Source organism: Muscardinus avellanarius (assembly GCF_963383645.1).
Source record: "Muscardinus avellanarius genome assembly, chromosome: 8".
Classification (NCBI taxonomy): Eukaryota; Metazoa; Chordata; class Mammalia; order Rodentia; family Gliridae; genus Muscardinus; species Muscardinus avellanarius.
In genome coordinates, this window is record NC_137794.1 from 40185128 (window position 1) to 40200210 (window position 15083).

A 15083-nucleotide genomic window follows, 5' to 3' on the forward strand; every position below is an offset into this window, starting at 1 on the left:
AATAAAAAATAGGGCTGGGGTATAGCTTGGAGGTAGAATGCCACTGAGTCCTACCCCCAGTACTACACCAAAAAAAAAAAAAAAAAAAAAAAAAAAAGAGAGAAAGAGAGAGAGAAAGAAAGAAAGAAAAGAAAAGAAAAGAAAAAAACAGAACCAAAATGCTGGAACATAGATTTCAAAGAATTTGGTAAGACCCATCTGACAGCAGAGATTTAGGAAGAGAGTCCAGCTTAAGAGGGAAGGAGTTCTCAAAACATGTGAAGGGTTTAGTCCAAGCTCCCAAATTATCTATTAAATGTGTGCGTTGGTTGCCAGGACAAATTCTAGGAAAGGAGTAGGGTGTAATAAATAGGTATAACTTACTTCTGTATCTATAGTGATAACTATTTTATTTATTGGTGTGTGTGTGTGTGTGTGTGTGTGTGTGTGTGTGTGTGATGTATGTTACTGGCATTTGAACTCAGAGGCATTCTACCTCCAAGCTACTGAGCTACATTCTCAGATCAATCTTATTTCTTATATGAAAACAGGGTCTTACTAGGTTGCTGAGAGCCTCACTAAATTCCTGAGGCTGTCCTTGAACCTGCTATTCTCCAGTCTCAGCTTCTCAAGTACTGGGATTATGAGCTCATGCCACGATGCCTGGCTGTGACAGCTGTTTTAAATCACAAATCACACCATCAACCAAATTTAATGCTGTGTAGAAGCCTGAAGTAGCCGGGTATGGTGGTGCAAGTTTGTAATCCCAGCATTTGGGAGGCTGAGACAGGAGGATTGCAGTTTGAAGACAGCCTCAGCAACTACTTAATGAGGTCCTTTGCAACTCAGTGAGACTTTCAAAATAAAGAATTAAAAATATGGCTGGGGGTATAGCTCAGAGGTAAAATGCCCCTGGGTCCATCCCCAGTACCACAATAAATAAATAAATAAATAAATAAATAAATAAATCCCTAAAGTGGAAGGATTCTGTCAGACAATAGAAAAACTGGAGACAAGAAAATTTAAGAGCTTTGGAAGAGAAAGGCCAGAGGTAGGGTCCCAGGAGTCTACAAAGGCCACGTGTAGACGGGGAAGAAAGGTGTGGTCCAGGGCGGGCAGAACGAGACCCAACACTCTGTGCGCGGAGCTCAGAGGTCAGGAGAGCACAATACCGTATTTTTTCCTCTGGAAACTTGGAGAAGGAAGGACAGGAAAAGATGATAAGAGGACAGAGTTATCTGACCTCTCCCTCCACACCCAGGACCAACAAGAAAGTTTATTTCAGAGAGAAGGGGAGAGAGCTCCCTTTGCTCCCGCTGTTGGTTTAGAGATTCTCCGGGGTACCCAATTCAAACAGGTCCCCCAAGTCTCCAGAGCTGATGGGGAGTGCTAACCACATCTGCGCTCAAGAACTCTGTGGCCTCCTAGCCTCAGCATTTCTACAGCTAGACCTGCCGGATGCTTTGTGAATAGTGTAATGACCACATAAATATTTATTACAACTTCATTGTTATTAGTTTAAGTCTCCACTTCCTCACAGAAGAGTAGAATAAACCTTATATTCCTTTGTTTTGATTCCACATCTAAACCCACAACTTTGTAGAATTTTCTCTTCATGACACCCTCTTCTCTACCATCGTACAAATTCTTTTGGTTGACAAAGGAATGGAGAATTCCTAGTTTTCCCTAATAATGATATTGAGCTCAGAGTGTTAGTCATCACATCAGATGTTTATCACAGGACGTTCAGGCGAAGCTAGAGCAATCTGAAGCTAGAGCAATCTGCGACAAGTTACAGCCCATCTCCTGCAGGTTTAGAATGCTTTTTGTGGGCCATGCGTGATGGCGCAAGCCTGTAATCCCAGTACTTGGGAGGCTGAGACAGGAGGATCTGGGTTCACAGCCAGCCTCAACTGCTTAGTGAGGCCCTTCGCAACTTAGTGAAACCCTGTTTCAAAAAAAGAATAAAAAATAGTGCTGGGGATATAGCTTGTAAGTAGAATGCCTCTGAGGGGGTGGGGATGTAGCTCGGAGGTAGAATGTCCCTGGGTTCAATCCACAGTAACACACACACACACACACACACACACACACACACACAAAGCCGCTAGCAGCTTTTTTTTTTTTTTTTTTTTTTGTACTGTGGATTGAACCTGGGGCATTCTACTTCTGAGCTACACCCCCCAGCCAATTTTTTATTCTTTATTTTCAAACAGGGTCTCACTAAGTTGTGGAGGACCTCACTAAGTAGCTGAGGCTGGCCACGAACCCGGATCCTCTTGTCTCAGCCTCCCAAGTACTGGAATTATAAATTTGCACCACCATGCCCAGAGGGTGTGACTGTCTTAAGGACTGGTGACCCCTCAGGCCCCAGGACGAGAGCATTTGCCCTGCTCCTCCTGAGCCTTGTGCTCTTTAACTTAAAGTAGAACTGAAATTTACTGTGTAGGATTTTTGTGAGCAGTGCATGAATACTAAATGTAAAAATCTTCCCTTCCTTCTAACCTATCATAAACAATCATGAAAGGTTAGATTTCTACACCCTGAAGTTGGAGAAAGTAACGAAGGGAAGGTTTGGGTTTGGCTCCTGGTTTATCTGGTTCCCACAGCCTGGCATAGACCGCCATCTACCTCTCGTCCGCCATCTTTTAGCTAAGTCCCATTGTCTAAACTTTTCTTAAGATTTACACATTGGAGCCAGGCGTGGTGGCGCATGCTTGCAATCCCAGCGTTTGGGAGGCTGAGGCTGGAGAATCGTGGTTTGCAGACAGCCTCAGCTACTTAGTGAGGCCCTCTGCAACTTAATGAGACTCTGTTTCAAAATAAAGAATAAAAAATAAGGCAGGAGGTGTAGCTCGAATGTCAAATGCCCCAGGTTCCATCCCCAGACCTGAAAAAAAAAAAAGATTTACATATTGAGAGCTGACTGCCGGGACACACTTTTAATCCCAGCACTTGGGAGGCTGAGACAGGAGGATCACAGGTTTAAGGCCAGCTTCAGCAACTTAATAATATCTTCAGTACTTTCTCTGCTCACGCTCATCATGGAGGCAGCTGGTATGGTCTCGGCATGCAGAACCACGCTGGCAAGTTTATGGACCTGTTCGTGCCACATAAATACTCTGCCAGCATCCGTATCACCGGTGCCAAGGACCATGCATCCATCCAGATGAACATGGCTGAGGTTGACGAGGTCACAGGCAGGTTTAATGGTCAGCTTAAAACCTATGCTATCTGCGGAGCCATTCGCAGGATGAGTGAGTCAGATGACTCCATTCTTCTGCTGGCCAAGGTGGATGGCATCGTTTCCAAGAACTTCTGACTGGAGAAAGTTATGATGCGGAGTATTTGTCATAAATAAACCATGGAAAATAAAAAAATAATACCTTCAGTAATTTAGTGAGATACTCTTTCAAGTCAAAAACAAAAAAGGGCTGGATCAAACCTGCCATCCTCCTGTCTCAGCCTCCCAAGTATGGGGATTACAAGCATGTACCACCATGCCTGACTTCATGCTTATATTTTTAATTAAGTAGTGCTGTTAGAGGCAGAATACCCCTGGATTCAATCCCTAGTATCAAAACAATAAAAAGGAAAAGAAAACAATTTGTAAAACCAAAGGTACTCATCTCTACGGGTGACCCTTAAGACAGGCTGGAAGGAAGGTGGCTTTCACTGGGTCGCTCGGGCACTCAGAAGGATGGCCTTTTCTTTACTTGGTTCCCGCTTCTGAGGCCCTGACTGCCGAGCTCACCAAATTGCTCTAAAATGCTGGGGCCAGCACCTGGGTTGGGGTCCATGGCCCTGCCTTAGCTTGCTCAGGGAACGGTTAGCTAGAACTGCCCATTGACTGCCATCCCTGCTTCCTGCATAGAAAGCTGTTTGAATGTGTCTGGTTTGTTTCTAGGTGTACTTGTAAAATATACTCGCAAGTGTGTATTTTTCTCTTTATCTCTCTCACTGGGGATTGAACCACCCAGAGTCCTTCTACCTCTGAGCTGCATTCCAAGCCCTAGTTCCTTTTTTTTTTTTTTTTTTTTGTGGTACTGAGGTGGAACTCAGGAGCTTTCTACCTCCGGTCTACAACCCCAGCCCTATTTTTTATAATTTATTTGGAAACAGGGTCTCACTAAGTAGCTGAGGCTGCCTTCGAACCTGTGCTATCCTCCTGTCTCAGCCTCCCAAGCACTGGGATTACAAGCGTGCGCCACCACGCCCAGCCAAACTTTATTTTTTATTTTTTGTTTTGCAACAGAGTCTTGCTAAGTTGCAGACGGCCTCACTAAGTTTCTGAGGCTGGCCACGAATCCCCGATCCTCCTGTCTTAGCCCCCAGGTACTGGGATTGCAAGTGTGCGCCACCATACCTGGTTATTTTCTATTTTGAAACAGGATCTTTCTAAGTTGCTGAGGGCCTCATTGAGTCGCAGGACCAGGCCTGAAATCCACCCGTCTCAGCCTCCCCAGCCCTGTGATCGCAGGCGTGGTCCGTGATGCCCAGCTTGGGGCTTGTAGCTTATATTTGAATGGAAGTAGTGCCGTTAGCTCATTCTGTTTCTCTTTCCCTAAGCTTGTTTGGATGGTTCAGCCGTGTTTCTCTGTGTGCCGTGTTCCTGTCCGACACTGTGCACATGCTCCATGTGACCACAGATAGGTGTAGAGGTGGCTGCCGGCACCCTACCTCACCAATGAGGCTGCTCCAAGTATCCTCCTGCAGGATTTCTTTGGGATTCATTCTGAAGAGCAAAATTGCTGGCTACGGAGCATGGGTATACGGTGCTTTTGTTTAAGTACTAGCAGATTGCTTTCCGGAATAGCAGGCGCCTCTACTCCCCTCCACTCCCCCTCACGCCACCCCCAAGCAGGACATGCAGCTCCTTAGAGCTCACCCATTCTCCGTGGTTTTATCCAACTTTCCAGTAGGTATAAAGTGGCATCACACTGTTCTTGTCTTGTGTTTTGCTAAAGACTCATGAGTTCGGACAGGTTTTGATATGTTGCTTAACTTTTTGAGGTCACTCTTCCCTAACTGAATGTTCATATTTTCTGCTTTTTAAGTGGGTTTCCTTAGCCACGTACAGTGGCGCACACCTGTAATCCCAGCTACTCAGGAGGCCGAGGCAAAAGGATCTCAAGTTCAAAGCCAGCCTAGGCAATTTATCAAGATCTTGTCTCTAAATAAGACTTAGAAGCCCAACGTGGTGACGATGCTTGTAATTCCAGTACTTGGGAGGCTGAGACAGGAGGATCTTAGGTTCCAAGCTAGCCTCAGCAATTTAGTCAGGCCCTCTATAACTTAGTGAGACTCTGTTTCAAAATTTAAAATAATAATAATAATAATAATAATAATAATAATAATAATAGGGCAGGGGTGTAGCTCAAAGGTAGAATGCCCAGGCCCAGTATATAATAAATAAATAAATAAATAAATAAATAAATAAATAAATGCAAAATGGCAAAGCCTCAGCAACATATAGAAACTTTTAGCAACTTACCTACACCCTGCTTCAAAAATAAACAAACAAACAAAAATAATAGCTGAGCATGATGGTGCATGGTTGTAATCGCAGCATTTGGGAGGCTGAGGCTGGAGGATCATGGTTCATGGACAGCCTTAGCTACTTAGTGAGGCCCTTTGCAACTTAGTGAGACCCTGTTTCAAAATGAAGAATAAAAAATAGGGCAGGGGGTGTAGCTCAGAGGTCAAATGCCCCTGGGTTTAGTTCCTAAAACACACACACACACACACACACACACACACACACCCATCCATATACACAGACACACATGCATGGCAAAAGGGTTGGGGATATAAGTTAGTAATTCTCTAGTGTGAATGAGGCCCTGGATTGACTCCCTAGTACTGCAGAGAAAAAGAATTGGATCTGTACATCATGGCAACCATCTGTAACCCTAGTACTTGGGAGGCTGAGACAGGTTTGAGGCTAGCCTCAGGAAGTTAGCAAGACCCAGTTGCAATAAATAGATAGATAGATAGATAGATAGATAGATAGATAGATAGGGCCAGGAATGGTGGTGCATGGCTGTAATCCCAGTAGTTGGAAGGCTGAGACAGGAGGATTGAAGGTTCGAAGTCAGCCTCAGCAATTTAGTGAGGCTCTTAGCAATTTAGCAAGACCCTATTTTTAAGTAAAAAATAAAATAGGACTGAGAGTATAGCCCGAAGGTAGAAAGCCTCAGAATTTCACCCCCAGTACCACAAAAAATAAGAAAAGAAAAGAAATAAAGAAAGAAATCGAGGCATTATGGTACACACTTGTAATCTCAGTATTTAGAAGGCTGAAGCCAGCCTCAGCAATCTAGTGAGACTTTGTTTCAAAATAAAAAATAAGAAGAGCTGCGGGTGTAGCTCAGAGGTAGAACTCCTTTGGGTTCAATCCCTAGTGCCATACACACACACACACACACACACACACACACACACACACACAGCTGGAGGTGTAGCTCAGAGGTGGAATGCCCCTGGGTTAAAATCTCTAGTACCAAAAAAGAAAAAAAAAGAAAAAATCAGAGTTGGGCGTGGTGGCACACTCTTGTAATCCCAGTACTTGGGAGGCTGAGGCAGGAAGATCTAGATTCGCAGCCAGCCTTAGCTACTTAATGAAGCTCTCCGCAACTTAGTGAGACCCTGTTTCAAAATAAGTAATAAAAAATTGGGCTGGGGGTGTAGCTCGAAGGTAGAATGCCCCTGGGTTCAATCCCTAGCCCCGCCCCCCACACACACCAGTTTGCCTTATTTCTCTTGATTTGTACGCATGCTGCGATCAATTTTAGACACTGTAAATATCTCTCAGTGATGTTATATCTGTTAACTTTGTCCATAATATTTTTCACGAAACAGAAATCCTTTATTTGATGTATTCATATTCATCTTTTTTCCCTTGCGGTTTGTGTTTTTGACAGCTTATGTAATATGAAGCTTATATTTTCAGCCCTCCTTACTGGAAATTCAGCGATTGCTACTGTTCTCTCTGCCTTTTAAGAAACACGTTGATAATCTTTGGCTACGCCTCCCCCTTGGGGCCAGCAGTTTCTCATCTCTATGGTGAGGCATGAGCCCGCTCATCTCTGAGAGTCTGAGCATCTCTGTGCAGAGACATCCTAGGGCACTTTTTGTTGCAGTGAGTTTTCTGGTTCTGTGAAGGGGCAGGAGAACAACCTTGGTGCAGAGGCAGAATCTGCACCAAGAGAACTTCCCTTGGTGCAGGATGGACCAGCCTGCACCAAGGGAAGTGGTGGGAATGAGGAGAGAAAGGTTGTTTGAGTCTTGCAGGCCCCCTGAGAGGATCGAGCACTTTTGTTAGGTGAGCGCTGGGGTTTCAGAGGAGGCCTTCTGTGGTACAGCAAAAAGGAAACATTTGATCATTCACCCCAGTTTCTGGTCACCTAAGTTCCTAAAACCTCAGAAATGAATAGACTAAGTGATAAGTGTCTTTTGTTATTCATAATGAGCCCACGGGATAAACCTGATTTACTTAGGGTAGGACCCTTAGACAGCCTTAGGATGGGGCCAATCACTAGAAAGACCAAGTGTCTAGAGGGTTAGAGAGTTGGAACCTCTAGTTCTAACCTCATCCACAAACCTGCAGGAAAGGAAGGTGGAATTGGAGGTCAAGCTCTGAAAACTCTTGGTGGCACACACCTATTTAAAAATAAAAAATAGAGCCGGGCGTGGTGGCGCATGCTTGTAATCCCCGCACTTGGGAGAGTGAGACAGGAGGATTCCTTAAGTTCGAAGCCAGCCTCAGCTGGTTTAAGAGACCCTGTTTCCAAATAAAATATAAAATAGGTCTGGGAGTGTAGCCCAGAAGTAGAGGCCCCTGGGTTCCATCCCCAGTACCACCAAAAAAATACATACATAAATAAATAGATTAAAAATAAATAAAAATAAAAAATAAAACTGGCCTGGGGATCTAGCTAGGAGATAGAACACCCTGGGTTCAATCCTCAGGGCCACAAAACAAAAACAAAAACAAATCTTGAACAATGAGTTTGATGCACTTTGAAGTTGTTCCAGGAGGGCAGTGTGCCCAGAAAGAGTGTGGAAGCTCTGCCCCTGCCCCATGTGTCTTCCATTCAGCTTCTCCTGAGTTGTAGCCTTTATAATAAACTGCTAATAGTAAGTTTCAGAGTTGCTCTAGATTGTCAGCCCTGGGAATGGAGTTGTGGGTTTTATAGCTGGTTGGTTAGAGATGCAGGGGCCTGGGCCTCCCGTGGGTGATGAAGTGGAGACAGCCTTGTGTGACTGAGCCCTGTAAGTCATTGGACAAGCTTAGACCAGGTAGGTATTGCTTTGTCTGAACTGAATTGTTGGACAACCAGTCAGTGTTTGCAGAGAACTGGAGAATTGACTTATATTAAAAAAAAAAAAAAGCCGGGCATGGTGGCTCATGCTTGTAATCCCCGTGCTTGGGAGGCAGAGACAGGAGGATGGCGCTGGTTTGATGCCAGCCTCGCTGGCTTAAGAGACCCTGTTTCCAAATAAAAATATAAAAAATAGGTGTCTGGGAGTGTAGCCCAGAGGTAGAAGGGTTTCTAGGAACCACCAAAAACAAAACAAAACAAAACAACAACAACAACAACAACACCCTCTGCTCTTCAGAGATCAGTTTGAGAAGAAGAGCAGAAATGGCTGGGAAGGGGAGACACCAGCAAAGACGGAGTGGAAGTAGCCAGGGCATAATCAAGCTGTGAGGTGACGAGGACTGAGAGGTGGTGATAGGGAAGGTGGAACCCGCCAGGATCTCCTTCCTTCCTTCTGTGCTTAGGATTGAACCCATGAAGGTTCTACCTCTGAGCTACACCCCATCCCTTTTTATTTTATTTTTTTAGAATATGTACATTTTTTTTTTATTTCAAACCTTATAGAGCTACACTAATTGAAACAGTATGGTACTGCTATAAAGGCAGATATATAAACCAGTGGAATAAAATAAAAAGCCTAGAAATAAATTCTTCCATATATGATAAGTTATTTTTGACAAAGGTTCCAAGAACATTTGGTGAAGGAAATAATGATCTTTTCACTAAATATTGTTGAAAATAATAATTACATGAAAAAGAATAAAACTGGACCCTTACCTAACACCATATACAAATATTAACTCAAAATAGATAAAAGACCTAAATGTAAATCTTAAGGCTATAAACTTTTAGAAGAAAACCTGGGTTATAACACTCCACAACATTGAAATTGGCAGTGATTTCTTGGATGTGATTTCAAATACACAGGCAACAAAAGAATAAACAAGCTTCCTAAAAAATAAAAAAAATTGTACATCCAAAGACAATGTAAACAAAGTTAAAAGTTACTGATAGAATGGGATAAAATATTTCCAAATGTTATATCTGAAGGTATATTAATATTCCAAATAGAGATCCTAAAAATTAGCAACAATAAAAGCAAACAATACAGTTTAGAAATATAATTTAAAAATAGGTAAAAGACTGAAATAACTAATGACTCTCCAAATATTTTAACCTATAAACACATGAATATATTCTTCTTTGCTTAGTTGTCTGCTAGATGGAAAATCTTGTTTCTCTGGTTCTGGTATGTATTCCCTATTTCTTCTTTGTAGTTAATCTCTTTGAGTATTTTCTTTTTTTTTGTTTGTTTTTAGTTTTTTTTTTTTATTGGTGCACTGTATTCATACATCACAGTAAGATACATACTTTTATAGACATACATGCACACTTTTCCCAGTCAGCTCCCACCCAATACCCACCCCATTCTCTCCCTATCCCTCCCTCCCATGCTTGGCTTAGTAGTTGACATCTAGTATTATGGCAATTTATCTAAAATTAAAAATGATAATCTCACATAACAGTTTCATTTGTCTGATACCAAGCTTTTGATGACTTCAAGATAACATTTCAATATTTCTTTTTGCTTTCTTTCTTACCAGAGAATCTATTTTTTCTATTTTTTAGGTGAAACTATCATATATTTATATATTTATTTTTCAGAAAAAATCTATCCTAATATGGAATATGGAGTCTAGATACACAAAATGATCTTGAAAAAGAACAAAGCTAGAAGATATATTTTTTCTGATTTCAAACCATATAAAGCTACAATAATTGAAACAGTGTAGTACTATTCTAAAGGCAGATATATAAACCATTGGAGTTAAATAAAAGCCTAGAGCTAAATTCTTCCCTATATTGTCAAGTTATTTTTGACAAGGTTTCCACGAACATTTGGTGGTGGAAATAATAATCTTTTAACTAAATATTGTTAAAAAATAATAATTACATGGAAAAGAATAAAATTGGACCCTTACCTAATCCCATATACAAATATTAACTCAAAATAGATAATAGACCTAAATATAAATCTTAAGACTATAAACTTTTAGGAGAAAATCTGGGTCATAAAACCTCACAACATTGAAATTGGCAGTGATTTCTTGGTTATGATTTCAATGGCACAGGCAACAGAGGAGTATACAGACTCCCTAAAAAAAAAAAATTGTATATCCAAAGACAATGTAAACAGAGTTAACAGTTACTAATAGAATGGGATAAAATATTTCCAATTGCTATATCTGAAGGTATATTAATATTCCAACTAGAAATCCTAAAAATTAACAACAATAAAGGCAAACAATACCATTTAGAGATAGGTAAAAGACTAACATAAATAATGAGTCTCCACAGATAAACAATCTTAATTGTCTGTTGGATGGAAAATCTTGTTTCTCTGGTTCTGGTGTGTGTTACCTATTTCTTCTTTGTAGTTAATCTCTTTGAGTATTTTCTCTAGTGCTAGTTTTAAAGACATAAATTCCTTCAGTTTCTGTTTGTCATGGAAGCTTCTTATTTTTCCATCTAATTTGATAGAAAGTTTTGCTGGGTAGGAAATTTTTGGCTGGAAGTTGTTTTCTTTCAGAGTTTGGAATATGTTACTCCAAGCCCTTCTGGCTCTCATGACTTGGTTTGGGAAGTCTGGAGTGATTCTAATTGGTTTGCCTCTGAATGTCACTTGGCCCTTTGTTTTTGTTGCCTTTAAGATTCTCTGCTTGGCTTCCACATTGGTCATTTTGACAATTATGTGGCGTGGGGATCCTCTTCTCCGATCCTGTCTAAAGGGAGTTCTATAAGTTTCCTGGACCTGTGTATCAACCTCTTGCTCTATGTTTGGAAAATTTTCTGCTATTACTTCTTTGAAGAGATTGTTGATCCCTTTGGTTTCACTTTCTTTTTCCTCCTCTATTCCAATTATTCTTAGGTTAGCTCTCTTAAAATGGGCCCATATTTCTTCAATATCAGATTCCTGTTGTCGGATATTTTTTTCTAGATTAGAAACTATGAGTTCATTTTTGGATTGCTCATCTTCTAAGAGCGAGATTCTGTTCTCCATGTGTTCTAATCGGTTGTTTGTGCTTTGAATTAAGGCCTTTACTTCATTAATTGCATCCTTTATCTCTTTTTGGCTCTCTCTGAGTTCTTTTCGAAGCACCTCTATTATTTCTGCAGTTATTTTCCTGATTTGATCTTCTAGAAATCTCTGATTTTCTGTTTTATCGGGTTCTGATGTTGTGGGGTTGTGGGCATTAAATGCTCCAGTATTATTCCTCTTTCCCATGATTTCCGATGTTTGTGCCTTCTCTGGGCTCTTCCCTTGGGTCACTATGACTTCCCTTAAGGTGTTCTGGGTCGCAAGTCAGTAGTATCTCGGACCCCACTACTCCTTTACTGGGTTTTATCACAGAGTCTCCAACCCAGAGAGTCGATAGAGGCTGCTTTAGACTGTGGGGGGTGCCAGGTTGGGCGTTCTCCTATGGTGTGATATCTCTACCACCGCCCCTACCCCACTGGGTCAAGTCCCAGGGAGTACAGTACTGGGATTTCTCCTCTGTGGCCCGCAATTTGACTCACTGTTCTTGCGTACGCAGATGTAGCTGTACTGGCCTCGCTGAATTCGGTGCTGCTGCCACCGGTGGCAATATGGCGCCGCTGCTACGCCCTCGGCTATGGGGCTGGCATTTTTCTTCTTGATTTTGATTTCTACTCTGAATCCCTGCAGCGTGTGCTGAGCTCGGCCACTGGGAGCTTTAGATGCTCTCTGCGCGGAGAAATCCCGCCTAGCTGTTCCGCAGTGGCTCACCTCGGCTTGCTGTAGCCATCCCGTGAATTCGCCGGTGCCGCCGGCAGTATGGCGCTGCTTCCGCGTCTGCCGCGTCCTCGGGCGCAAGGCCGGTGAATCTCCTCTGTGGCTCTGTTCTCAGTCCGCTTTCTCTCTGGAGCCTGGTGATTTTTTGTTTCACTGGTGATGGTGTTTTCTGGCTATGAAAGGCGCTGATTTTGTGGTAATGGAGATTTGTTGTTAGCGGGGCTCTTAAGCCCCGCTTTTCTCGGTCGCCATCTTCCCGGAAGTGTCTTTGAGTATTTTCTCTAGCTCTGGTTTTGAAGACATAAATTTCTTGAGTTTCTGTTTGTCGTGGAAGCTTCTTATTTCCCCATCTAATTTGATAGAAAGTTTTGCTGGGTAGGAAATTTTTGGCTGGAAGTTGTTTTCTTTTAGAGTTTGGAATATGTTACTCCAAGCCCTTCTGGCTCTCATGACTTGGTTTGGGAAGTCTGGAGTGATTCTAATTGGTTTGCCTCTGAATGTCACTTGGCCCTTTGTTTTTGTTGCCTTTAAGATTCTCTGCTTGGCTTCCACATTGGTCATTTTGACAATTATGTGGCATGGGGATCCTCTTCTCTGATCCTGTCTAAAGGAAGTTCTATAAGTTTCCTGGACCTGTGTATCAACCTCTTGCTCTATGTTTGGAAAATTTTCTGCTATTAGTTCTTTGAAGATATTGTTGATCCCTTTGGTTTCACCTTCTTTTCCCTCCTCTATTCTGATTATTCTTAGGTTAGCTCTCTTAAAATGGGCCCATATTTCCTCAATGTCAGATTCCTGCTGTCTGATTTTTTTTTCTAAGTTAGAAATTATGCATTCCTTTTTTGAGTGATCATCTTCTAGGAGCGAAATTCTATTCTCCATCTGGTCTAATCAATTGTCTATACTTTGAATTGAGGACTTTACCTCAATGATTGTTTCCTTTATTTCTTTTAGACTCTCTCTAAATTCTTTTTGAAAGTCCTGAATTATTTCTACAGTTATTTTCCTGATTTGATTTTCTGGAGATCTCTGAATTTCTGTGTTATCAGGTTCTGATAATATGGGGTTGTGGGCATTCATTGCTCTATTGTTGTTCCTCTTTCCCATGATTTCAGAAGTTTGTGCCTTCCCTAGATCACTACAACTTTACTTAGGGTGCTCTGTATCGCGAGTCTGTGGTAATCTCAGCTGCCACTACTCCTTTACTGGGTTGTATCGCCGTCTCATACCCAGGAAGTTAATCAAGGCTTTGCGAGGCTGTGGGGGTGCCGGGCTGGGCGTTTTCCCACAGGGAGCTGTGACTAGGGTGTGGTATATATCCGACCCAAGGAGATTATCAAAGCTGCGCAAGTCCCTGGGAGTGCAGTACAGAGATTTCTCCTTTAGGGGCCGAAATTTCACTCACAGTTATTGTGCGGGCAGATCTGGAGCTGTGGCAAGATGCGGTGAACTCGCTGTCGCTGCTGGCAGTATGGCGCCACTGCCATGCCCTTGGCCGTAAGGCTGGAGCTGCTGGCAATATGGCGCCACTGCTATGCCCTCGGCCGTGAGGCTGGCGTATTTCTTTTCTGGTTTTGAGCTCCATTCTGAGTCCCTGGAAGGTGTAATGAGCTTGGCCACTGGGAGTTTTAGACGTTCATTGCGCTGAAAGAACTGTTGAATTACACCCAAATGATCTGCAGCTGCTCACTTCAGCTCCTTGTTTACCTTTCCTCTCTGGATCCTGGTGCTATGAGGGAAGATGGCGCCGGCATGGCTCCGCTGCCACATTGTGGGCTTGATTTCTGGTCTCTGGTTGTTCTTCTAGTCTTGTTTTTATCTGTCCCTTGTGTTTACATTTTTTATTTCTCTGCTGATGGTGTTTTCTGGCTATGAAAAGTGCTGATTTTGTGGCAACAGAGATCGAGTTTTAGCAGGGCTCGTAAACACTGCTCTTCTTGGTCGCCATCTTCCCAGAAGTCTCCTTTTATTTTTAATTAAGTTAATTAGTTAGTTGATTAGTAATAGTAGTAGTAGTGCTGGGGATTGAGCTCAGGGGTGTTCTGCCTCTGAGCTACACCTCTAACACTTTATGCATTTCTTTCCTTGTGTGTATTAGGAATTGAACCCAGAAGCATTCTCCCTCTGAGCTCCACCTTCATCTCTATTTCATTTTGATTTTGAAGCAGGGTCTTGCTGGGTTGATGAGAGTCTCACTGTTTTCTGAGGCTCCTTGAACCTGCGATCCTCCTGTCTCAGTCTCCCAAGTACCGGGATTATAAGCATGTGCCACTACATCCAAGCCCTTTATAATTATGGCTTTTTATTTATTTTTTTATTGTATTTTATTGGTACTGGAGTTTGAACCTGGTGGCATTTTACCTCCAAGCTACACCCTCAGCCCTTTTTTTTTAATTCTTTAGTTTGAAATAGGGTCTCACTACGTTGCAGAGGGCCTCACTAAGTAGCTGAGGCCGTCTACGAACCGCAATCATCCAGTCTCAGCCTCCCAAATGCTGGGATTAACAAGTATGCACCACCACACCCGGCTTTATTCTTTATTTTTGAAACAGGGTCTCACTAAGTTGTAGAGGGCCTCACTAAGTAGCTAAGGCTGGCTACAAACCTGCCATCCTCCTGTCTCAAGTACCAGGATTACAACCATGTGCAACCACACTCAACTCCCTTTATAATTTTTTTTTTTTTTACTTTTTTTGTGGTACTGGGGGGAGTGAAACCCAGGGGCTTTCTACCTCCGGGCTGTACCCCCAGCCCTATTTTTTTTAAATATAATTTATTTGGAAACAGGGTCTCACTAAGTTTCCCTAGAGCCTCACTAAGTAGGTAGGACTGGTTTCTAACCTGTGCAATCCTCCTGTCTCAGCCTCCCAAGCACTGGGATTACAAGCGTGCACCACCATGCCCGGCTCCCCCCTTTATCATTTTGAAACAGAATCTCACTAAGTAGCTGAGCCTGGCCTTGAACC

General features: G+C 42.5%; 2 protein-coding genes across 2 annotated transcripts in view; both read left to right on the top strand.

Moving 5' to 3' along the window:
• NT5E (5'-nucleotidase ecto) overlaps nucleotides 1–15083 on the top strand; it is a gene marked incomplete at both ends in the record, with an annotated part of 65974 nt that overhangs the window by 1243 nt on the left and 49648 nt on the right. The gene's annotated exons all lie outside the window — the stretch shown is intronic.
• Nucleotides 3050–3301, top strand: LOC308266491 (small ribosomal subunit protein eS21-like; the record flags this gene model as incomplete). The annotated part of the gene is made up of 1 exon (XM_080700724.1): nucleotides 3050–3301. One exon carries the CDS (start codon nucleotides 3050–3052, stop codon nucleotides 3299–3301), a length of 252 nt encoding a protein of 83 aa, XP_080556850.1.